We start from the raw sequence: 26775 nt of genomic DNA on the forward strand, positions 1-26775 counted from the left end.
TATGTATCTCAACCGTACAATTGTGCTTACTGAACCTGTGCTTAGTGGGGGGGAGGGGCTGGCCCCCAACGTCATACCACAATTTGTGCCTTGGGTTCTGACTGACTGAATGCAGAGGGACATGAAAGGACAGCGATTTGATGATGCAGAAGAGGTGAAGGGAAAAAAAGCATGGGAGGTGCTGTCAGCCATCCAAACAGATGAATCTGAAAAATGTTTCCAAGAATGGATCGCAGGTTTGACAAATATATTAAGTGTAATGGAGAGTCCTTTGAAAGTGATAAAGTGATTTTGTAAAAAAAATTAAATACATAGCTTTGAAAAAAAATTCTGGGTTTTTTTGGGGGGAAGGGGGTAACCCACTCATACGTATCTTTCTAAAAGACAATTATACTCGTTTTTAAAAACCTCTTTTAAGTTGAACAATATTTAATGAATAACCCTCAAGAAAGGAAAAGCAGCTACAGTTTTATTCCACTTCTACTTCAGTGCTTCATGAGAAAAGTATTTTAATACATTATCTATTGTGTACAAATTGACATGGCTTTTCATTTAATAATCCTACAGGGGAACTTTCCTACCTTTTGAAAGGTACAGCATTTTTCAGAACAGCCTCCAGCTCAGCAATATTCGCTCTGGCAAGATCCGCCACTGTAAGAAAGCCAGATGTATAAAGGAACCTGGCTCGCTGTGCATTCAGTAAGGACACTCGGATCAGGTCACAGAGCTCCCGCTGGATGCCAAAAGTAAGACGCTTCTGAAATTGGGACAGGAGTACTTCCATGTTGTGCCATCCCAGGCGGTTGCAAAATACTGTAATCATACCTAGAACATTCATAGAATTTTTGTTGCATTAAAATTTCCCTCTATACTTCACTTACTATTCTCTTTAGATGCACTTTACAAAATGGGTATGAGTAATTGTATCCCATGGAAACATGCATTGGAATCTTGGTTATGGATGCATGCAGACATGATCCCATTTGGAAAGAGTGTTTTCTTTGTTATGGTAATAGAGCCACATGTAGATTGTATCCTCGGCAAATCACTTTTAAAATGGCTAAGGAAGTTGGGCAAGGAGAAAGGAAGTACAGTTGGGGGGAGATAGATGCCTTGCCACATGCAGACAGACGAGGCACTGAGGGACAAAAGCTCAAAGAACAGCCCTCCCCTAGAGTTGGCACCATTAATTCAGACCTCTGTCCCTTCTAGCCACCCACTTATGTTATTTCTCACAAAGAGTGGGAATATTCTTGATGACAGTGGGTGGGCTACACCACAAATAATTTGGTATGAGAGACATATGCTGCTCTGATAGATATCTAAAGCATGGATTTGGAATTGGGTACTGGGAAAAATCTGGAGGAATTTTGGTATGCTTCACAATAAGGCCCGTGTTTGCCCTGAAGAAATTGTCAGCAGAACTGTGGACATTAAGGGCTATTGTTTTGTTTTCTCTTTGTTCTCTTTTTTTAAAGTTTTATTGCATTTAATCCACATATCACACAATTCAACAGCACAATCATAACAAGAGGAGTTGAACACACATTACCACAATCAATTTTAGAACAGTTTCTACCTACCCACCCCCACCTGCCCATGGCTAAATCACTTTTAAAATGAGGTGTGTAATCATCATCAGTTCTAGAGAGTGCTCCCTCCCCCCTTGCCTACATTGTTTGATCCCTCAACCCCCTCACCCTCCCCATCTCCCACCCCTACCATCCCTAAAATCCTCGCATCCGCTTTTATCTCTGTGCCTCTACGTCTTCTGTGCTTTGCAAACTGGAAAACCCAACAGAAGCAGTAAAATAAATAAGAAAGAAAGCAGTGAGGATAAAAGTATAATACAGAGATAAAAATAGAAACAGTGGGTAAGAAATAAAAGCCCATCGTGAATATTTAAAAGGCCAGGGAAGCAATTCTTGTCACAGAAAAAGCATAAAATACTTCTACCTAGAAGAATCTCATGGGATCTGCCAGAGGCTTAACCAGGCTAGAAGCTCTGCAGATGGGTTTTGGGTCCCTACTGTCCTCCACAGTCTTCTACAAATTGAGTGTTCACAATTTAGACTCAGAATTTTCCCTTTGTCCTATTTGAAATTTGTAATTGTCTTTGGATCACACAGCTGGTGTGCTTCTTCCACGTGGATTTAGTTGACTCCTTGCTTAAACGGCTCCTTGTTTGTATACAAGCCTTTAAGACCCCAGACACCATTCTGACTGACAGCCAGGCAACATCTGCTTTCTTCACATTTTGCTCTAGTACCCTTATCTTCAGTGATCATTTCGTGAAGGTGAGTGTCCAGCCTAACCCATCAGAACTAACTGTTATTGGACTGGGGCTAAAACTCCATAAGATCAACAACAGCAACAAACCAACTAGCAGAAATGAGTCAAAGAAACAAGCAAACACAAGCACACTAAAGGCAGGGAAACAAAAGCCCCACCGAAACAGGAAAGTAAACCATTGCCTATCATCCCCTTGGGGTACAAGGCAATGGCACTTGTAAAATCATCCAGTTTTCCAATGGTGCGTCACTCTGGACACTGCACATATAAGGAGTCTATGCAAGTACAGTTTCACCTTGAGCCGCAACCCATACGTTGTTGCTCCCCAGTTTGATCTCCTAGTCGATTGAGCTCTATTTACCCTAAGCATGGAGATTGGTGCCAGGGGGAAACCTCCCAGATCGTTCTCCCGGTTACCGGCTATTCTCATGAGAGCTCAGAGAGAACCGAGAGCTGTAAATAACAGCATTTTATTTCAGGAACGGAGTGTTGCTCGAAATGTGGATATTAAATGTGATTCAGGTAAGGTTACTTGATGATCTCCGTGTGGCATCACTCTTCCTCCACTCTACTTCTCTTCTATTTCAAAACTGACTGGGTTAAGACACAACTTAGACTGATACAGCCTCATTAACCTAAAAAACCCAAGTGGGTTAATACCACAAGTATAGGCTTTCCACATAGTTTGGGGTACAATTCAATCTATAATCTTCCACTCTTCGTCACTGTTGTTCGCTTGTGGCACATTGGACACAGGAGGGAAGAGGATGTTTTTTTGAACAGTGGGGAAACTTATTTGAATTATGTTTGAATGTTGGGTGGAAGTGTAATTTGCAAATGATGAGGGGCCTCTCCCTGAAGATTATAGGAGAAAAGAGATGAACTTAAAAATGAAGTGTGCAAAATGAAACCAAAATTTAAAGATTTGTAAAATTCTGTTGTGCAAACTAAGGGCATGTGTCCAGCAACTTTTACCAAGAAAGGACAAGACTATTTAATCTTTAGTTCAAGCCAGTAAGCCTGTAACTGATGGACCTATTCAACCACTGCAGCAAAAATGGACGCAGAAAGGACAAGCTGAAGGAACGCTGCCTGTCTCCGGAATTAAGGAAATGGGCCAGTGGAGCTCTCCTCCCAGAAAAGGAAGGACCTTCCTGAGAACTATTGGATGAACCGAGGCAGTGAAACCTGTACCAGCGGCAGCAACAAACAAACCATGACTCAAAGGAACCACTGATGGCACAGTAAGCCCAACAGTCTGACCCCACCAGCTGCTCCACAAGATGGCGCAGTCTGCTTTCATAAAGATGGACAGCCTTCGAAACCCTAGGGGCAGTGCTACTCTCTCCAATAGGGTGCTACAAATTACAATCAATTTGATGATATTGGATTTGGTTTGCTTTTGATTTAAGTTTCAAAGAGGGTGATTTTTATCAACTCTGTTTTGGAGTGTGGGGCTACCATTCATCAAAGCCAAGAGAATGGGATCACTGCCAAAAGTTGAGGGGGTGAAGCTGCCATACGTAGAATGGACTCTTCACCAAAGTGGAGAGGGCTGGGCTGCCATGTCCAAGGACCAAAAGAACTGAGCCTACTGGGAGGAAATGGACTCCACTCAAAGGCGAGGAAGGAGAGTTGTCATGCCAGTGGTCCTGGGCGGCAAATCCTCCAGAGCTGAAGGACCTCTATCCAGAGTCCAGAGAACATGGTCAACATCCTTTGTCTGTTCCACCATTGTACCTTGGAAGTAGAAAGCTTGTATTCAAGGTTTTACAGGTTGTTGGTTTGTTTTTTTTAATAAATCATTTTATTGGGGGCTCTTACATATCTTATAACAATCCATACATCCATTTGTGGGTTCATTTAGACAGAAATTTTGTCCCAGTATAAAGATAGGCCCAAAGTCTGATTTACTGTATATACGCAAGTATAAGTCGACCCAAATATCAGCCGAAGCACCTAATTTTACCACAAAAACTGCATTTAAAAAATGTGCTGAAAAACTTGGCTTATACTCAAGTATATATAGGTAAATGATTCAGGAGATATTATTTTTTACTTGTATTTGATTTTAGACTTTTGAGACAGAGTGAATAGGTTTTGTATGTGGGAAGGACAAAAATAAAGGGAAAAAAGTGTGTGCCAAGGGAAATAATGTATGCTAAGCAAATAATCTGAAAAACTGGATGATATGAAGAACACAATATCATTATTAAAGGAAGGTTCATTAACAACCTGTGATCTGTAGATGACACACCCTTATTGCTGAAAGTGAAGAGGACTTAAAGCACTTATTGATGAATATCCAAGAATACAGCCTTCCATATGGATTATACCTCAAAGTAAAGAAATTAAAAATCATCAATACACAACATCAAGATAAGCAGAGAAATTATTAAAGTTGTTGAAGATTTCATTTTACCTGGATCCACAATCAACATCCATGGAAACAGCAGTCAAGAGATCAAATGGCATATTTCCACAGGCAAAGGTGCTGCATAAGACCTCTTTAAGGTGCTGAAGAACAAGGATGTCACTTTGAGGACAAAGGTATGCATGATACAGACCAAAGTATTTTCAATGGACTGATATATATGCAAAAGCTGGATGATGAATTAGGAAGACAGGAGAAGAACTAATGCATTTGAATTGTGGTATTGGCAAAGAATATTGAAAATACCATGGACTATCGGACCAAAGAAATCTGTCTTGGAGGAAGTATAGCCAGATGCTCTTTAGAAACAAGGATGGGGAGACTTTATCTCACATACTTTTGAAATATTATCAAGAGAAAGCACTCCCTAGAGAATGACATCATGCTTTGTAAAGTGGGGGGTCAGCAAAAAAAAGAGGAAAACCCTTGATCAGATGGATTGACACCGTGGCTGCAACCATGGGCTCAAGCATCACAAGAACGATGAAGATGGCCAGTGTTTCATTGTACACAGAGGTGCTGAGTCAAGCCAACTTGCCACAGCCTAGCAACAGTGACAAAGGGTGGAATGTTATGGACTGAACTGTATCCACCCCCAAACTGTGTAATACCTATACTTGTGGTATTAATCCATGTGGATTTTTTCTGTTATGTTAGTTATGTTAATGAGGCTTTATCAGTGTCAGGTGTGTCTTAATCGATTTTGAGATATAAGAGAAGCAGAATGTGAGAAGAAAGCATAAATGGAAGGAGAGTGATGCCACTTGTTGAAGAGAAGCAGAGAGACAAGGATATACCCCTAGTGCAGACCAAAAGTGCCTTCCCCGAGAACCAGCATCCTGAATTTAGGCTATTTCAGTTTCCTAGAATTGGGGCAATTTTCATTTCCTAAACTGTGAGAAATAAATTTTTGTTCATTAAAACTACCCATTTACGGTATTTGTGCTATAGCAGCAGTAAGAAACTAAGAGTTTTGTTGCTGTTGTTTTGATATGGAATGGTCAATTCAACAGGTCTATGAATGAAAGGAGCCTTGGTAGCTTAGTATAGGAACTACAGTGGTGTAGTGGGTACAGGGGGGTTACTAATTGTAAGGTCTACAGTTTAAAACCACCAGCTGCTCCAATGGAAAAAGACAGGGCGTTCTGCTCCCATAGAGTTACAAGTCTCAGAAACTCACAGGGGCAGTTCTACCCTGTCCCGTTGAGGCACTATGAGTCAGCATGACTCAATGGCACTGAGTGTGGTTTTGGTAGTATAGTGGCCTACCAGCTTCAAGAACCTGTGAGGGCAGTTCTAGTCTGACTTATGAGTTGGAATCAACCCCGTGGCAGTGAGTTTTCTGTTTCTTCTTGGGACAAATAACAGAGATGGGGGTGGAGGGAGAACAGAAAGGAGAAGAATCAGGAAATGGAAGGGGATAAAGCCAAACATTCAGCTAACCTCCACTACTCTTTAGCAAACTAACTCAAACAGAAACCATAGTTTAGAGTTTTCTGATGATGATGGGGACTACTCAAAATGATAGCTTTCATGTAGAGTCTGATATTGAAATAAACTTAGGGAAAAACCTTATACCTCACTTCAAATCATAGCCTTAAATAAATACAGCCATTCCGCTTCACTGACCTGCGTACACAGCAGCTGATTGTTGCAAAGCCTGAATTTGCCCACGACTGCATCCATACTTCTGACTGATTTCCTTTAAGGGCACTTCACTGATTAAATCCAACAACACAAGACTAGTGAAAAACCTAAAAAGTAAACAATCGAAAGAGTGGTAAGAGGTCAGAGTTATGTCTACTATGAAAGTTTAATGTCAAACAACTAAAACTGAAAAGGTATTGGAGGGTAAATATTCCTAACAGGAAAAACAGTTGAATGGAAAGACGAGTGCATGTAAAGGAAGTTCAGACCACAACTCATTAAATAGTCAAGAACTAATATCTATATAACAAAAATATTTCTCTTGCATATTAGTCCTTTTTAAAATTGATTTTAAGAAATAAGACTGGGCTTAAGAATAATAGGACAAATATTTGAAATACAGGAATTTATACAGATCATTTAATCATATCTCAACCAAATGACAATATCTGATCACCAAATCAGTATTGATCAAGTGAGTAAACAAAAGCAGCCAAACAAAACAAACTCACTGCCACTGAGTCTATTCTGACAGAGCAGAACTGTCCCTCTGGGGTTCCAAAGCTGTCAATCTTTACATGAGCAGAAAGCCTCCGCTTTCCCCCAAAGAGCAGCTGGGGAACAGCTCAGTGCACAACCCACTCCACCAACTGAGCTTCTTCATAAAAGCAACAGTAACACACACAAAATAATAAGCTTTAGAAAATGTACACTTGGTTATGTTGTGAAAACAACATGGGCTCATGCCCAGAAGTTGGGAATCACCTTGACAGCACTGGAAAATAACTGTATTAAATCTCAAAAATACTTAAAGCCTATCCAATCCCCCATCTGAATCTTTCAATTGGTACTTCCTTGCTAATATTTTTTTTAAAAAACCTCTCAAGATAAAGACATAACCCCAAATGAAACTACATGAATCTGGCAGATGTTCTGAGTAACATCTTTAAGAAAGGGAGATAATAAAATGTCCTGATTTAAAACATCTTCATATATGATGCCTGCTAAATTATAAGCTATTAGTAAAATAAAATAACAATAAATACAGGAAAATTTCAAAGTATACTGTATGCCAGACCCTGCATTAAATACTGGCTAAGCCAGGCTCTTATGGGTTACCTCTTATGGATGGCCATCTGCCGGTGCTGCCTCTCCGTTCTGGCTACTACCTTTCCTTTCACACAGCGAGCCAAGAACCCTTCTTCAACTCCGACTAGCTCTGCTACCCGTTTCATTGAATTTGGCAACTTTTCCCACAAACAAAAAAATCGGTACCAATCAATCGTAGTCAAATCCACAAACACTGGTGTAACCTCAAAGGAAAGGGCATCATTCATTAGCAAAAACGATGACATTACAAAAGGAGCAAAACCATACATGTAAAGTTCATATTAAAGAGAAGGGCCTCAGAATTTGCAAACATTTCTTTGGAAATATTTCATTTCAGAGAAAAACCTCATTAATCCATAGAACAACTTCCATGTGGAACAAAATGAAAAGAGATCACTAAGAATGCAAACTAGAGTTTATAGAACTCAAATACTTTAATCATAGAAGCCTTTAATCTCAATATCTTAATATTAGTATAATCTTAAGTATTTTACATAGGATATCATAAAAAGAAACAGCAAAATGGAAGAGGGAGCTTCTAGGAACAGGAAGCACGAGGCAACCTGGAAGATAATATATATCGTAGAATATACTAGAAACAGGTCTTATTAAAATTTACTAAGATGTCACTCACCAGACTCCCATGCCTAAGGTGGGTCCTATTATTATATCTAGTTTTACCAACAGGAAATGGACTCATAAAAGATATTAAGAATTTTACATGGTCACCTGGTTACTAAATGATAAGGTAGTCTGACCCCAGAGCCTAAAATCTTATCTACTATATAATGAATGAGACTAGAGTAGATAAAAAGTAGCTTTGAACCCATTATCATCACTCATGTATTACACACACATTTGCAAGGGGAAATGTCCACATTTTCCCCATGCTCAACTCTGTGTGGTATTTTGTACTGAAATATATTTTCTGATAAGTCTTCTTACTGAATTCTCAATTTTAACCCGACTTATTGCTTATCAAAATATATGCCTCTGTTTAGTTGACAAAATAAATTCTTTGTGATCAGGTTCTTCCAGGGAATACGACCTCAAGCACAATTTTACCCCACTCTTATAAAAGTCTTTGCTAAAAAAGGGGCCTCTCTCACGTAAGTAAATTTGAAAAATCCCTAATTATATTTATTATCAAGATCTTATCAAGGTTATAAATCATAAAATTATCATCTTCAGACTAAATTTCTCTTAGGCAATGAGATGAAATGCTTTACTACATATTTATTGGTTTTTGTTTTTACCTTATTAATACTGAAACTAAGCAAGTTTCCTTCTTTGATTTAGTTGCTAGAAAGTCAGAAGCAAAGTAATTATTATAGATTCATTTGTGTCCCCCCCAAATATGTGCCACCTTGGGTGGACCACAATTCTCAGCTTTATGTAACCATCATTCATTTTTCTGATGCAATATAATTTGCCTGTGTTATAACTCCTGACCTCTATGATGTTAATGAGGCAACAGTAGCAGCATTTATGTTAATAGGGCAGGATATAATCTACAGGGTAATGTTGTAACTTGGGTCAATCTCTTTTCAGACAGAAAGGAAGTTAGGAAAGCAGAGGTCAAGGGACCTGAGATAGCCAGGAGCCAGGAGCAAAGCATGCAATTTGGATCTGGGGGTCTCTGCATTGAGAACCTAGTAGGCCCAGGGAATACCGATGAAAAGACACATGGAAGTCTCCAAGGAGCAGGAGGCCAAGAGATGGTGAAAGGAGTACAGTGTTTTCCCCCAGAACCAAAAGAGAAAGACAGCCTTCCCCTAGAGCTGGTACCCTGAATCGGACTTCTAATTTCCTAAACCGTGAGAAAATTAAGTTAAATTTCTGTTTGTTTAAGCCATCCACTTGTGGTATATCTGTTATAACTAAGAAAATATACATTATTTAACAGCATGCATGTTTTTATATACCAACCTGTGTTAGTTTTACATTATGATCTTATTTTTACTTTATTGGCATCCATTATCCTTTGTTATTCTTACATATCATTAAAAAATTTTAAATAAAGCACTCACATCTTTTTCAAAAGCAGCTGAAAATAGATTGGTAAGTAAGCAATAGATTTAAAAGATCCTAGAACATTCTATCTATGTATTTTCCTCATTTTCATAAATACAATAGTGAAGAAAAGAGAACTTACCAGATAGACGATATGCAAGTCATTTTCTAAAACAAATCCTTTCATTGCTCTTTGGAGGTCAGCAAAAATATCTAAAGTATCCATTGGAGAAAGTGAAGAGGAAAGAGTCGCTGAACCCAGGTGTGTTGGATGAAACACTCTTCCTAGTTTGGGCATGAGAAAGTAGAGAGAGGAGTTGGAAAAGTGAATACATTTATTGAAATGTAAATACAAGTAAAATGAATAAACTTGAGAAAATAAATGAATATAAAAATTTGATATAAAAGAAATATAATACATAAAATACAACAAATTATGAAATTAAAATAAAGTATATTTAATTAAATAAAATAAGGTAAATATATTACTTTGGTGAAGTGAAATTACTTAATACAGCTCTTCTATCCATAACCTTTGCAACTCCCACCAAACAACTGATCATGTGCATGGGAGTAATTTGAGGGGGATGGTCAGTTTTTGTCATTTCACTGGTTATAAAGTGAGCCATCCTAGAAGCAGAAACAGAGAATCTCAGGGCCTTAAAGAAAGAAGAGTGGAGAGTATCTGAGACCTTTGCATGGTGAAGGGGCAGCACAGCCGCAGCAGCTACAGCCAAGGCAAAGGCATGAAGAACACTAGACAAAGGGAAGAGCTTCCCAGCCCATGAAACATGAAAAGCTGAGTTCCTTTGGGCACTTAAGGCACTGTTTCAGCACTAAAGGAGCTTTGTAACACTTTCCCAAGCAGGTTACAGGGACAAGGTACTGCAGGCTGCGAGGCTGAGGACCCAAGAGCGGTATACCTGCCAGTGTGGCTGAAAAGAAGACAAAGAAAAAAATTGTATCCTTAACATTTCTGATCCTGACTTGTAAACTGTTAGCGTCCTTCATAAACTCTATAATCGTAGTATTGCTTATGAGTATGGCCATTGCAACAGATTACCAAACCCAGCAAAGAAGCAGAGTATAATGGGAGAGACAGATGGGGTCAGAATAGGACAAAAAAGGTGGAGGCTAGGAGCATGTCTGACCTCTGCCTCATAAGAACCATCCTCGGAGAGATGTAAGAGTTCGATAGTCTATCCCCCTTATGTAACCTGAGGAGGTGACATATAGCCCCCATGCCATTTTCTCAAGTACATAAAATAAATACATATACTAAAATAACTATAAAAATTAAATGATTTAAATAAGTTAAAAATATAAAATAGTTAAAATAAATTATATTAATAAAATTACTAGTCACATGAAATACTATAACAAAAATAAGTAAAATAAAATAATTAATTAAGTATATTAAAGGATTAAAGATATAGAATTAAATAAATTTAAAATTAATACATTAAATAAAATAGCATAAATTTAAAAATAATTATAATTAGATACTAATACATTAAAATTTAACTTAAATAGACAAAGGAGTGAATGAATTTTTTTTTAAATAAAAGCTTGTCTTTGTACATTGTATAATAACCTTGCAGGTTCTAAAAAACTAAACAAGCAGAATGCTGTTCAATGCATATGAGTAGACACTATGCTGAAAATTTGAACACAACACGAATTTATTAAAAGTGAGTTGACACACTGCTTGAAAAGCCAATTTCCTTTACACTACTTGAAAAGTTGATTTTCTTTCACTGAGCAAAATATTATACACTATATCTCAGTAAAGATCAAAAGACAAATTGCAATTGACACTTCATATTTACCTTCAGTTCCATCACCAACTTCGGTGATTTGGATGAATTCATTCTCTAGCAGCCACCCCACACATGCCTCAATCGCTCCCAGCTGAGCAGAGTCTTGATTTCTCAGAGTCTCCTGCTTCCCTCCTTTCAGACTTGCAGCCAAAAATGTGCAAGAAGCATAAGTTTGCATATCTTGTGACGTACTTGCTACTCCACCAACTATTATCTGATTTTTAAAAAGTTTAGAAATTTAACTTTTTGAAACATGCAGTTGTTCATTATTAACAAACTAAAAAGGTTTTGTTCACTTAAAACATCCTCCAAATTGAAATGTAGTGACTATTTTATTATGGCTCGTGCTGAATACTTTTCTGTCCACACAGAAGGGGGATGGGAATAGGTTCAGAAAAAGAAAAGGTCATTTGTGATATGTCGATATTATTTTCTCACATCTAGTCTATTATATGAGTATATGCTATTTTGTACTTTTAGTTTATGTAATATATATTGGAAACTAATCTGATTAATACAAACAGAATTGTCCCATTCATTTTAGTCACCACAACATATAGTTTTACCATAATTTTTTTGTCTTAATGGTATTTTGGATATTTCCGTTTATCTTCTTACTAATACTACTCACTGCCATCGAGTTGATTCCAATTCATAGGGACCCTATAGGACAGGGTAACGCTGTCCCTATTAGTTTCTGAGACTGCAACTGTCTATGGGAGTAGAAAGCCTCATCCTTCTCACACAAAGAGCCTGATGGTTTCGAACTCCTGACCTTGCGGTTAGTAGCCAAATGCATAAAACACTATGCTACTTCTTACTACTAATAGTGCTGTAATAAACATTCTTGTATAATACCGTTAATTTGCTGTAATTTCAAAATAGGTCCCTAGGTAAAATCCCTAGATGCACAACTGCCATGGAATAGGCGCATGTACATTTTATATTTTAGCAGATATGGTCAAATTGACCTGCAAAAAATTTTCAGCAATTCTTGTGCCTATTTTCCATATTCTTACCAACACCCTATGTTATCAAGGATTTTTTGCCACAAACTGAACTTAGAGGGGAAAAGGGGAGTATGGGTACAGTTACCGGTATCACCAGCACTAGCAATTATGTCAATACCAATTCATACTGGTACATACATAGAAAAGTTATCCTGGATAAATATATTAAATATTTAACAGGCGTCACCCTTGAGAACTTTAAATAGGAAGAAGTTTTACTTTCATATTAGATTGTTCTCTATTATTTGAAAATTTTACCTATGTGCAATTGTAACATTTTACTTTAATGTCAACAGGTATTATCTAGATGGAAGATTTAGCTTCCAATTTGTCAACTGTTTTAGCTTCAGAAAATATTAAATATTTTTAAAAAATAAAAAACAACCATCTGGCATTAAGAGTTTTAATTAATTGGGATTGTGTTTTTAAATGGACAGACATTGCACAAACTATGTTAAACTCAAGGGAATAATTATGTAAAACAGAAAGATTCAGATTTAGCATAAATGAAAATTTAATAATCTTATAAAGAAACATTTTAATACAGGAGCAAAAGAGCAAGTAATAATGTAAAAAGCTCTCTCTTACCTCCAGAATCGCTCTTATCATGCTGGCAGTTACTTCCTCTCCTTCACGTCTTCGTAGACAGCTGCGAACAGGTTTTAGAGATCCTTGAAGTAGAGCTATGCCTTTTGATTTCTCAGAGTCCTTACAAACTAAGATACTCTCACCTAAAATGGAAAAAAGCACGCATTTAACAAAACCCAAGTTGTTTCCATAAGATACCAACTAAAGATCATGCAGGAAACACAGAAGATATGGATGCTATAGCAAAGTGTAGTGAAGAAATTAGATGGTGCCCAGCTATCAGAAAGAATAGCATACGGGGACTTAATGGCCATCTAAGTGAGATATCTAAGTCCACATAGAAGAAGTACACCAACACCCGTGATTTAAGGATTGTAAAGTATATAATCCAAATCTATAGGAGGGAACTGTATCAGAGCCTAAAACGTGAGATTCTGGTGTGCAGAAAGCTATGGATGACAGTGGAGGCCCAAAATACATTTGCAGGATCTACACAGAGAATAAGCCTACAGTGAGTTCCCTCTAATCATAACTGAGGAATGGGAATAGCCTAATTATCAGACAAAGAGTATTAGAAAGACAACTACAGTAGATTAAAATGGTAATCTGACTTCAACGGTTAAAACTTTGTCTCTTGAGCTCCTTTCTGATATTTTTGTAATTGATCTGGTTTTTAATATTTTCTGTGTTCTTGTTTTGTTTTATTTTCCCATATTGGGGTTTGTCTCTTTTATTTTGTCATTGTTGGTAGCCTTCTTGACTCTCTGTTATGTATTTTTCTGTGTTTTTCAATATATTAAACCCAAGAGAGGGGAATCTATAGAAGGCATGGTGAGGAGGTGAAGGAGAAAGGGAAAGTTGATGTCAAGGAGTTCAAGAAGGAAGGAAATGCTCTGAAACTGATTGTGGTAGCAATTGTACAACAATGCTTGATATGACTGAACTATGATATCTGGATTAACTCCTAATAAAATGGTTTGGGGAAAAAAGAGAATGTATCCTGCTTTATTTAAGAGAAAAGATGTTGTTTGGCCAAAGAGACTAATGTCTCTATTTTCTAAACGTTAGCGATTACTCGTGGAAGAGGGGAAGATCTTGGACAAGATGGATAGAAGCAGTAGCCCAATGTAACAACAATTTTGAGGGTAGTGCAGGACCCTGTAGTGCTTCATGCTACCTCCACAGCAAAGAGAAAATAAGAACAGCAGTAAGGCAACTAATTAAAGTTCTTTAAAAAGCATAACAGAAAAGGAAAATTATTATCAATTAAACATAATAGAAACTGAAAAATATTTATGGGTGCCTATTGTTTCACTTACTAAACTAAATGTTTTAGGTTACTATTAACAAATGAACAAAAGTATACGAAAGCACTTGTAAATCTTAAATCCGGTATATACTCAAGTATAAGCTGACCCGAATATCAGCTAAGGCACCTAATTTTACCACAAAAACTGTGTAAAAATGTGCTGAAAAACTTGGCTTTTCCACGAGTATATCTGGTATATGAAAATATGCTGCTTCTGAAGAACTGTGTTTCAGTTTACAGTGATGGGGGGGGGGAAGCACTGTTGCAAAGTAGATTAATGAATGTCATAACTGTCATTAAACTATACCACCCATAAAAAGCTGGATTGGAAGAATGTAATAATACCATTAACTGTTCAGATGCTGGAATTAGTGTGTTGTTATGTATATTCTCAATAACATATTTTTTAAGTATACAAAATTTATACAAATGTAAACTATTAAGACAATTCTAGCCTAAGAAAAACATTAATTTTTCCAAAAGTGAATCTAACAGAACAGGAAAGAAAGCAAGTAAATAAGGTATTCAAAAGACAGAGTGAATGGTCTTTGCATTAAAAAACAAGATAAGAAACAAAAAAAACCCAACTCGCTGTCATCAAGTCCATGCTGACTCATAGCAACCCTAAGGATCGAAAAGAGTAGAAGGCCCCAACTTTCTCCTGCAAAGAACAAGATAAGGAAGTAAGCTTAGTGTCCACCAATTATTGCCTTCCAGCTAATGTTTTAAGAAGTCAACTTTCTTAATGTAAGTCATGTCATGAAAGTATGAAAATAGTTAATACCAAAAGGAAATCATAACTCTTATTATAGTCAACAAAAATAGAAAATAAATGCCCGATGACATAGAAAATTATAATTTATACCCATTATACGAAGGGACTTCAATGATCTATGGTAAAAATGGAATGAAAGATAATGGAATTTTTTCCATGAAAATTTTGAAGCCCCATCATCCACATTGAATGAATCCAAAAAGATGGCATGAATGCAACAGATATTAAAGAAATGCGTCAAGATGTGCCACGGGTGCCAAGCACTAGTCAAATGTCAAGTAGACCAACATGTCCTTTGACAAAGCTACGACAATTAAATTCAAACTTACCTACTGTGTCCACTCCTTTCCTCCCAGCACGACCAACCATCTGCTTGTAAGTAAGAATATCTAGAGGTCGACCACTGAACACGGGAGTCCTAATGATCACACGACGTGCTGGCAAATTCACTCCAGATGAAAGAGTAGAAGTGGCTGCCAAGACTCGAATGAGACCCTGACGAAAGGCTCCTTCAATGATGTCCCTCTCTTCAAAAGTAAGACCTGAAAATAGGGAGGTTCCAGAACATATTTATTTGTAAAAATACTCTACCTGATTATTAACAAATAGATCTAAGAGTTTTCTACGGTTTCCCAGGGTTGATTTTAAAGCAATTGTGATCGTAAAGAAAGAAGTCTACCTATTTAAGAGTATAATCCGCCATTTCTAGTACACTTCTGTCTCTTCTTCTAGACCAGGGGTCAGCCAGCTTTCACTATAACAAGTCAGTTAAGAAAGTGTACGGGCTTCATGACCAGAGAGTCTCTGTTCCAACTACTTAACTCTACCTGGGTAGCATGAAGTGTCCGCAGAACAAATGGGCATGACTGCTTTCCAACAAACTTCACTTACAAAAGCAGATGGGGCTTTAGGTTTGAACGGCAGCAGGCCGTTGTTGACCCCTAGACAATGAACTTCCTGGGGGTAGAAACATGTCTTAGTCATCACTGTGGTTTCAGAGTTTATCTACCACAGTGGTCAGTCACATGTTTATATATATAAATATGTGATGAAAAAACACATGAGTAAATGAAAAATAGCATATAGTATATTCATCTGCTTATTTTTAATCATATTAAAAACCAAAAGGACTCACCTTTAGTTATTAAACTTAGTGGTAGATCCATTTGTGTTCATTTTACTAGTGTGCGCCATAAATTGGGGAGACAATGTAAATACTCTTGTACGTGTATCTTAATTATCTAGTGCTGCTAAAACAGAAATTCCACAAGGGGTGGCTTCAACAAACAGACATGTACTTTCCACATTAGGAGACTAGAAGTCCGAGTCCAGGGCACTGACTCCCTCCATGTGCTCTGGAGGGCCCTCCCCTCACATTTCTGTGCCGTGCAATCTTCTTGTGGCTTGGCATCTCTCTTTCCCCATCACTACTCTGCTCCCTGTTTAATCTCTTTTATATTTCAAAAGATTGACTCGGGATCCTTGTATTAATCCCAAACTCACTGCTATCCAGTGGTTCCAACTCATAGCAACCCTTCAGGGCAGAGTTGAACTACCCCTGTGTGTTTCTGAGGCTGTAAATCTTTATAGGACCAAAAAGCGTCATCTTTTTCACATACTTTTTAAAGGTATAATTCAAACTACAACTCTGTGTGTGTACATATATGTATATTTAATACATTGATAAGGTATGTTAGACAGGGTTCTCTAGGGAGACAAAACCAGATTGTTAATAATTATATATATATAGATAGATAGATAGGTAACAAGAGAAATAGACAGTTAAATTATAAAGCAGTTATACAGATAGATATATAACACAAGAAATAAACAGTTAAATTAACTGTTAAATTAAATTAACTCCACTCCTGTCACATTACTTTCTTTCTCCCAGTCTACACCTATGGCCTCCTGGGGAGTTCCTTACCATACTTTAACTGAAGACCAAAAAAGTCATGCTTGGTTACAGATGGCTCTGCACGATATGCAGGTGCCACTTGTAAGTGGCCAGCAGCAACACTACAGCCCCTTTCTGGGATCTCCCTAAAGGACAGTGGTGAAGGGAAATCTTCCCAATGGGCAGAACTTCGAGCAGTGCACCTGGCCATTCAGTTTGCCTATAAGGAAAAATGGCCAGATGTGAGACTGTATACTGATTCATGGGCTGTGGCTAATGGCTTGGCTGGATGGTCAGGGAATTGGAAGGACCATGATTGGAAAATTGGTGACAAGGAGGTGTGAGGAAGAGGTATGTGGATAGACCTCTCTGAATGGGCCAAGAAAGTGAAGGATAAGCTATTGCATTAACTGTTAAATTAAATTAACTACCTCATAAGGCTAAATTCATCATCTTAAAAAGATATATTCTTTATCCACAGCACATAGGCTCACGGAGAGACAACTGGCTGCAAGAAAGTCTAGTTCAGTGACTGTCCGATTCTTTGTGATTTTGACAACCTATCTGACTTTTTAAAAATGTATGGCCCTCTTGAAGTAGAATCATTTCTAAAATTAATTTTATTTTTATATTCATGAGAATATTTCAATATCTCTTACAATAAAAGGAGACACTCAGTCTTGCATACTTTTTGAGTACAAAGAACCACTCTAATTTTAGATATCAAAGAATAGAAGAGTAATAATTTTAGAATTTAATTCCCTATTGTCAAAAAAGCTTGTATCTAGTATTTATGTACTATACAAATAAATATACTCAAGCATGTTTGTTTTCTGCTTTTTTAACCCTAATTACCAATTCCTTACAAAGAAATCTAAGAGTTCACAGTCATTAACAAGAAATTAAATGCACACAAACATAAAAATGACAAAATTATGAGGGTTTTTTTTTTTAGGAGGGTGCTTAATAATAAATTATAAATATGGAATACCTGCATGATGAAATGCTACTCCCCAGGGTACTGTTTTCTTTAATACAGAGTCCAGTCCTGAAGGCAAACGTTTTAACTGATCCATGACTTCCAGGAGGCCCTTTTGGTCCAGAATCACTGGCGGAAGTCCAGGTGGTTTTACCACTCCTGTCACACATGAAAGTCATCAACAATGTTCATCTTAATTGTACTCCTTTACATGCCAATTGCCTGAGTGATGCTATAGCTAAGCACTAGGGCAACGGTTCTGAAACACCTGTGTATTAATTCACCTTGGAGTCATGAATAAGCATTGAGTCCATAGTAACAGATTAGGTGTTCTTGGTTTGGGAGATCTTGAAAGAATACCAGTGTCTATACTCTTGCTTCAGACATTCCAAGTAATTGGTATGAAGTGTCACCCATGCTTTGGGAATTTTAAAATTCCCTTGGTGATTCTAACGTGAAAGCTTGGGAAACACTAGACGAGGTCTCCAGGAGAGCTTAAAGGGCCCAGGGGTAGAAAGGGGAGGTCTGCAAGGACTGATTACCACTGAAAAACTAACAATCCCTTGCTCAATCTATGTCGCACCAAGCAGTATCATCAGCATCACCTGAAAACTCAGACTCTCAAATCCACCCCAAACCTCTCTGGGGTTTTCTGTTTGTTTTTCCTTCTGAGTAAGAGATACATTAGAGTTTAAGGAAAACTGGAAAAGACTATAAGCAACTTTAGGGTAAGGGTTGTAATGTATTTCTTAGTTATAATATTTTACCAACTGTCTTTTAATATATCCCAATTTTTTTCCCAGATATTATTATACAGACAGTAAAACCTACAGAAACCTATATAAGGTGAAAATCTGTCAGGGAAGAAAAACTCAAATTTTGTTTGTTAAATTGAGTCATAGAAAAATGACAAAGGCAGAAAATTTGTGAGACCCAGCCTTGGAAAAACACATCCTCATCAAATTTTGGCTCTCACAGGTTTCACTATATATTATATAACACACATATACATAATATACTTTAGAGACAATAATATATCTTCAATGCATATTTCATTTGATTTGGCTGATTTTAGAGAGGTAAAACCTTTCATTCGTCATCATAAAGAAATCTTCAATACACTTTAGAAATGTCTGATTGTGGGCGCTCATAGGCAGCAAGTAGATAAGTTATGTGTGTTAATAAAAGACTTTTGGGAAATGTAACAGAAGAAACTGCAGGAAAACTGTGTGTGCTAAACAAACAATAGAAATGCTGCCCACATAGATCTATCAGGTCAACAGACGGCTAACCAAACAGCTGGGATCTCGAGGTACTAGAGATTGGGAACAACCAATTGCTTAAGGACAAGGGGGCTAGATAAAGGGTCCAAATCAGACTAAGCCAAGCATAGGAACTGACCATCCAAAAGCAAATAGAACAGTCTGCTCTTTGGATGGCCAAAAAGAAAGGGCTGGGAAGAGTAGGCCCCAGGCTACACTCAGTTATGAGTATCCAGAACCAAAGCATAGCCAAGCATTACTTCAAGTTTAAAGCACTTATACTTCACCTACAGGATAAATGTTCCCACTCCATGGCCAGGTAATAAGGCCTTCTAAAATCTAACTCTTCTCATTTTCCAAAAAATCCTTAATCAGGATAATGTCCTCAATGTTTTCAAACATATCCTATCCTTTCCTTTCTCCTGAATTATACCTTTGTAGCTCTATTGGCCCTTATGCCCTCCCCTTACCAATCTAAACTCCATTTTCACAAAATCTTGTCCTGGGCCAAATATCCTATATCAGAACTAGTCCATCATCCTTGGCACCAATCTGGTTAATTAATCACACCTTGCTTCTGGTATTTGCCTCTCTGTGTACCCTTCCTTCCCAGTAATTGATTAACTTACTTAGAAACAGGAACTATGTTTTTAAATATATATATAAATGGTTTTATTGGGGACTCTTATACCTCTTATAACAATCTGTACATCAATTGTATCAAATACATTTGTACATAAGTTGCTATCATCATTTTCAAAACATTTTCTTTCTACTTGAACCCCTGGTATGGGTTATTTCAAAGGAGTTTCCCTTCTGAACTAAAAGCTTTCTTAAAATATCTTTAAAAATTTTTTAAAGAACACTTTCAAAAAATTTTTGAGAACCTAAATAATTTTGTTATGGTTTAATTTTTCTAAGTAAGTATAAGAGTTTTTGAAAACCATATACAAATACCTTCATTTCAAAAGAAATAACATTGTAATACCAAAATATTAGGAGGGACAATTTCGGAATTTAAACTTCCATTTGGTGGGGGAAAAAAATTACTGAAGTGTCTTTATTTTTCTAATAAAAACGTCATCGCAGGCCAGTTTTATGCAAGGACTAGCATTGGAGAACCACTATGCTAAATCAGGACACCTGCACCACAAGGAAAGAACATTCATGTGTCTAGTTATTAGGAAATATGTTATCATGGTACATCTTAAAGATGCTGTCATGATACAGAAATAATCAGTGAAGGGGGACCAAGTAAGAGAAGAGACGATAATGGTGGAACAGTGCCTAGCCTATATAAACTACGGCAATGTTAACTTGTTAGAAGCCTGCTTTGTAATAGCTATCACCTGCCTCGTGATACCACAGAGTATAATGAAGAAAAGTATTCTAATATTCTGTGACCTGCTCTATGTTTTCCTTTAACCTATCATAGGCCCTAAAGGGCTAAGGCTTCTTAGAAATGTAAGGGAACAGTGTTTGTCTTAAAATCATTAAAAATATACAGCAATATTAACAAATTACTGAAAAACATTACAAATTACCGATAAACAACATAAGAGGACCTGGAAACATTATGCTGGGCGAGCGAAACTAAACACAGAGTGCATAGTGTAATCTTATTGTACATAAAATTCTTAGAAAAAGTACAGCTAATCTAGAGTGACAGAAAGTAGTCCAGTGGTGATATGGGTTGGAATGCAAGGGAGATTGATGGGTAAAAGAAGATAACAGTTTACAGTGATGGAAATGTTCCACATCATGATTATAGTGTGTATGCTTGTTAAAAATTATGCACTTGAAGTTGATACATTTTATCGTATATAAATTACACCTTAAGAAAGATTATTTTAAAATATGAAAGAGCTTCAAAAAGTTCATGGGGAAATGGAATGAAAATAAAATGGAATGTTTCCATGAATTTTTTGGAGGCCCCTCATTTACATGTATGCATATATCTATACATATGTGTATGTGCATAATTTTTTTTTAAAGAGTCCACATATTCCTTTGGAAATAATAAGGAAAACTATAGCCCCTTCTCCCAGAAAAATGAGTACACATAAGGTTTTGCATACAGTTCAAGGGCTTCATGGCCCATTTATCCCAAAAGAACTTAAGTAATTAATGTAGAGGCTAGTATTCTGAAAACAATAACAGTGTATACAGTGTCTATCATGAGGACAAGGAAAATATTAAAATCACAAAAACAGAGTTTTATAATGGAGTGCCCAGAAGGCAAGTGGTGACCATACTGAAACAGAAAGCCATGAATTGCTAAGATGATCCCTATCACTACCTTCAAGCAGGCCTTCATTTCCATCCATAACTTACCTTCAGCTTGATGATGTAGATTATAAAACTCCCGGGCAATGATATCTGACAGCTTCTCACACCATTTCTTTGATGGGCAGAAAAGTAATACTGAATGACTATTATGAACAGTCTCATAGCACAAACTAACAATATGGTCCTCATCTCCCTAAAAGAAGAAGTAGTCATGTTAGTGGTACTTTAAAACATGTTCACATCAGTTTAAAGTCTCTCCTTTTATTATATGTCAGCACTAAAATTTACACTGCTGTTGAGTCAATTCCAACTCATAGCAACCTCTTAGGACAGACAAGAACTGCTCCATGGGGCTTCCAACAGCCTCACCTCTCTCCCTACCAAGCAGGGAGTGGATTCAAACAGCTGACCTTGTGGTTAAAAAATCACTTAATCCACTACACTACTAGTGCTCATTTTTTCTCCTGATAAAGGCTTAATATGCTCATATTATAAAAATAATTTACAAGGTCTTATGTTTACATAAGAATCACCAAGAAATCTAGCTAAAATGTAGTTCTTGATTCCATTTATGTGGAATGCAAATGCTCATCAGGTAGAAAGAACCAATCAGAAGCCAAGATACTAGCCTTCTTCAAGAAATGAATGGACCAACCCTTGATACCTATTTGCAAATAACCATTGTTGCAAGAGAATAAAAATTTAGAGTGTAAATTTAATATGCAAAAAATAAGTATGTACATAGGATGGACAAATTAGTGTGGTGCCTATACTGAAAACTTGAGAAAAGAGAAAGGCATGAAGTATCATGTTTATCTGTCTGTAACTAGCATGCTCATGGCTTCCCAATTTCATACTCTGCCTACATTCTTGAGCATGATACAAGATAAGGCTGGTAGGTAGGCTGTAGTCAGACCAGACAACCTTCTAGGCTATGCTAAAAATGTTGGTTTTTATCTTAAGAGTAATAAGAAGCAATTGAAGGACATTAAGCAGGAAGTAGGATCAGATTTGCTTTTATTGAAAAAATGAAAAGACCACTCAAGCTTCTTATGTGGAGAATGCATGGGGTAGGAGAAGAAAGCGAAGTCATCATTTAGAAGGTGTGGCAGTTACATAATTTCCTGTCAACTTGAGCAAAGGGGTAGAGTCTAGCCTGTTATCGGGTAGCAGCTTGATGACTTCATTTGAAGGTATGATGGAGATAAATAGCTCGCTGGAGGCCAGAACCTAGTCTCTGCACCTTCCCTTTCCTGCTGCTCAAACACATGGAGGCCCGCACCAGCATTAAGATGCTTCCATTGACACTGGATCCACAAGACCTTCTACCCAGTGGCCTGTGATCTTCCTGCACTCAGCATCATTGCATGTGCTGTGTGAATCTACAGAGGAATTTATGGACTAGTATCAGACATATGTGCTAATATTGGACTTATGAACTTGATCTGAACTGGGCTGGGATAGTTTCTCAATATACAATTGGTCTTTTATATAAAGCTCTTTGCTATACACATTAGTGTCTATGAATTTATTTCTCTAGTCAACCTGGACTAACACAGAAGGCTACTACTGTGATTCCAGGAAGAGATGAGGAGAGCCTAAGTTAGGACAGTAGCAGATCTAGGGAGAAGAAAACTGGAGGTAGAAACAAGTAATATTTAGATTTCTGTCTTGTGGCACTTATAAGAATTATACACACTACTGACAAAAGCTGGTGGATCTGAGAATTAATATGACAAATGAATTTGAGAGTTAAGATAAATTTAAACAAATTAAATTTTAATATGGACATAAAGATTGTTGTATGTGTACAAATGTGCTTGACACAATGGATGGATGTATGGATTGTGACAAGAGCTGTATGAGCTCCCAATAAAATGATTTAAAAAAAAATGATGTATGCTTTTGAAATATCTAACCTGTCAGGCAACTGGGCATATAGGGAAATTTGGAGTAGTATGGAGGTAGAATCTGAAGGGCAGGTTACTAAACATAAGAAGGAAATCAGGTTGATGGTTAACCTCCTCTGTAACAGTGTGTGCCATGGACTCTAGTGAGGCTACCTCATAACTCCGTTTGTTAAATTGTATTCCTTTTGAGAAACCCAGGTTATGCCCCGTTGCTTCACCAATGACTCTCAGCCAGCATATAAACAATTGAGCTTTAAGGGCAGCACATACTGTCCTACTCAGGCCACAGCTGAAGACCCAATACAGAAAGGGAATAGAACAGCCCTGAGGGAGAAACAGAATAATCCTTGACCCAGATGAGAGACCCCCTGCCACTGGGGGACAAGCAAAATGACTCAGAGTGTCCCACCCCCAAGACCCAGGGACACAGTGCCTGCCTAAGACTGAAGAGCTACAGAAAAATACAGAATGTTTCACTTTTCCCTCCCAATCCTCAGGCACTCGTCCTGGACACATGGTGACACCTTGGACGAGAGAGAGAGGTTGCCCCGTCCTGTGTCATCCCCACATTCCATTCTGGACTGGGCCACTATGAGCCATACAGGGTTCTCCTTGGCTCATGTTTGGAAGTAGATTGCTAGTCCTTCCTGCCTGGTGCAGCGGTTCTCAACCTGTGGGTCACGACCCTTTGGGGGTCAAACCACCCTTCCACAGGGGTCACTAGATTCATAATAATAGCAAAATGGCAGTTATGAAGTAACAATGAAAATAATTTTATGGTTGGGGGTCACCACAACATGAAGAACTGTATTAAAGGGTCACAGCATTAGAAGATTGAGAACCACTGGCCTCGTTCATCCTAGTATGGAAACTCAGCTGTCATGGCAACAGGCCAGCCCCTCTGGCAGAAAGAGGGCCTGAGTATGAGGTGGACAGGCTGTGAGATAAACCAGGAATCAAAGTAGCTGAGAGAAAGGCATGAATTCCACTACCAACTGAGAAGTACCGTAACCTCACAATGGGAAGGATGCTAAGCAATGATTGTAGGGAACCTGGGGGGCAGGGGACCAGATGTCATGGTCCTGGGTAGACACTACAAATATGTTTCTACTCAACACTCAGTGAACTATGCCGCGGACCTTAGTCCATGATGACCTTGACAGCTGACCTTGTGGGCAGCATGGCATAAACCAGAGGCTACACCAGAAGAATGAAGAGGCCCGGCAAAATGAACTGAGCCCTGCCTCGAAGTGACCTGCACCCTTGGACTAAGGACTGGAGTACTCAGATGGGAGAGGAAGCAGAGTGGCCTCCCCATACCTGTTGGAAGTGGCAGTCATTGGACATTGGGGGGAACCTCGGTATGGTGGGCATCCAATGGAAAGGGACCCAGAATCACCATATATTCAGTACCTCGATGCCCCATTGCAGTGACATGACAGGTTTTGATCTGTTGGGCAGGGATCTGCACTTGGAAGAAATGATCCATGAAGTTTCCCCAACACCAATCCCCACAATTAAGGTAAACAGAGCTCAATTAAATGGGATATCAAACTGTGTAGGGAAACAACTCATGGGTTGCAGCTCAAAGTGGAAATGTACTTCATAGACTGACAGCGCTATTTCATTCGAAAAATTGATGCTATCAATGCAATCGCCTTAGACTCCAGGGGAATAATTAACAATGCTTTACTTTACTGTTTCTGTGGGTTTTTGTTCTCCTGCCTTTAGCTTGTTTGGTTTGGGTTTCTTTGTTTGCTGCTTGGTTAGTTGTTGTTGTTGGTCTTATGGAGTTTTGATTTTATCCTAATACAACTGACAAAGTAGAGCTGAGTCATGAATATCCCAGGGACAAGCAGATGGATTCTGGACCCCCATTTAACTCAAGCCCAGTCCAAGAAAAGTTAGTTCTGATAGCATGACCATGTCCAATACCTTCATAAAATGATCACTGAAGATAAAGGTACTACAGCAAAGTGTGGCAAAGAAAGCAGATGGTGCCCAGCTATCAATCAGAATAGTGTCTGGGGTCTTAAAGGCTTGTGTCCAGACAAGCAGCCATCTAAGTGAGGAGTTGACTAAGTCCACATGGAAGAAACACACCAGCTGTGTGATCTAAAGATGACAATAACAAAATTTGAATATGACGAAGGGAAAAGTATCAGAACTTAAATTGAGAAGTCAATTTGTAGAAGGTTATAGCAGACAGTGGGAGCCCAAAAGCCATGTGCAGAGTATCTAGTCAGATTAAGCCGCTGGCAGATCCCCTCTAGCCACAGGCAAGGGTCTATAACAGCTTTACTATCAGAGATTACTGTAATTGTGATTCTCCTGGATAGAACTTGATACTTGGTCAGTAGACCTCCCTCTGACCCAACCTGAAATTGTTCCAGGTACAAGTATTTCTTGCTTGTTCCATGACAAAAATTTCTCCTTGCCTTTAAAATACTGATGTAGTCTTTTCTTTCTTACTCATTATTTGGATTCTTATCTTTCTATTATTATTATTATGTTATCATTGCCACTTTATTTTGTTTCTGTTGGGTTTACCAGTTTGTGAAGAACAGAGAGAGCAGGTCCATAGAGCTAAGAACTGATGCAAGGGTTTATAGGGGAGGGAGGGGTGAGGAATGGGAGACAGGGAGGGTGAAGGGGTTGGGGGAACAAACAATGTCTATAGGGGTGGAGCACTAGAACTGATTGTGAATATACAACTCATCTTAAAAGCAACTTATGCAATTAAAAAATAGAAAATGTTCTAAAACTGATTGGGGTATGATTGTACAATTCTTCTTGCTATGATTGAACTGTTGAACTGTATGATATGTGGATTATATGCCAATAAAACTGAAAAAAAGAATTCCGCCAGCTCCAACACTAGCACGGTTCAGTGAAAGTGACAGCGGTCTATTGTTAAAAGACAAGAGAGATCATCTAGGAGGCATGACAAAAAGATTAAAATCTAAGGGTAAACCAAGCATACAGAAAACCATCACCATCACAATGCTAGAACTGAAGTGGACAAATGATAGCCTGTGGGTCTATTTGTATTTTTAATGTTTTATTGAAACATAGCCACACTGATTCATTTATGTGCTATTTATGGCGGCCTTCATGATAAAACCATAAAGTTGAGTAACTGCTACCAAACCAAACCCAACCAAGCCCACTGCCTTTGAGTTGATTCCAACTCCTAGAAGACCTGTAAGACAGATTAGGGGTTTTCCACAGGGTTTCCAAGGTTGTAACTCTAAGGAAGCAGAAGTGAATGGGTTTGAACCACCACTCTGGTTAATAGCAAGTTAATAACTTAGCTGCTACTGTACCACCAGGGTCTCTGTGGATTCAACAGACACCTAAAACAGTGCATATCCCATTTAAGAAAAAAATGACAATTCCTCTACTAGAAAAATTTAAAGCCTAAAATGCCGTAAAAGTAA

At 38.0% G+C, this 26775-nt stretch overlaps 1 protein-coding gene across 1 annotated transcript in view; it reads right to left on the reverse strand.

Annotated features, from left to right (window-relative positions):
* The window catches only part of POLQ (DNA polymerase theta), a 105847-nt gene that overhangs the window by 59531 nt on the left and 19541 nt on the right, over positions 1 to 26775 (reverse strand). Inside the window, exons 7-15 of the mRNA XM_004709788.2 lie at positions 21471 to 21618; positions 17887 to 18033; positions 15328 to 15540; positions 12915 to 13057; positions 11326 to 11530; positions 9639 to 9781; positions 7493 to 7686; positions 6356 to 6480; positions 582 to 825 (exon numbers count right to left, since the gene is read on the reverse strand). Coding sequence (XP_004709845.1) covers positions 582 to 825; positions 6356 to 6480; positions 7493 to 7686; positions 9639 to 9781; positions 11326 to 11530; positions 12915 to 13057; positions 15328 to 15540; positions 17887 to 18033; positions 21471 to 21618 — 1562 coding nt within the window. The remainder of the gene's footprint in view (positions 1 to 581; positions 826 to 6355; positions 6481 to 7492; positions 7687 to 9638; positions 9782 to 11325; positions 11531 to 12914; positions 13058 to 15327; positions 15541 to 17886; positions 18034 to 21470; positions 21619 to 26775) is intronic.

The sequence above is a fragment of the Echinops telfairi genome, unplaced genomic scaffold, assembly GCF_000313985.2.
Source record: "Echinops telfairi isolate 266 unplaced genomic scaffold, ASM31398v2 ScPeMD7_3509;HRSCAF=4178, whole genome shotgun sequence".
NCBI classification, from domain to species: domain Eukaryota; kingdom Metazoa; phylum Chordata; class Mammalia; order Afrosoricida; family Tenrecidae; genus Echinops; species Echinops telfairi.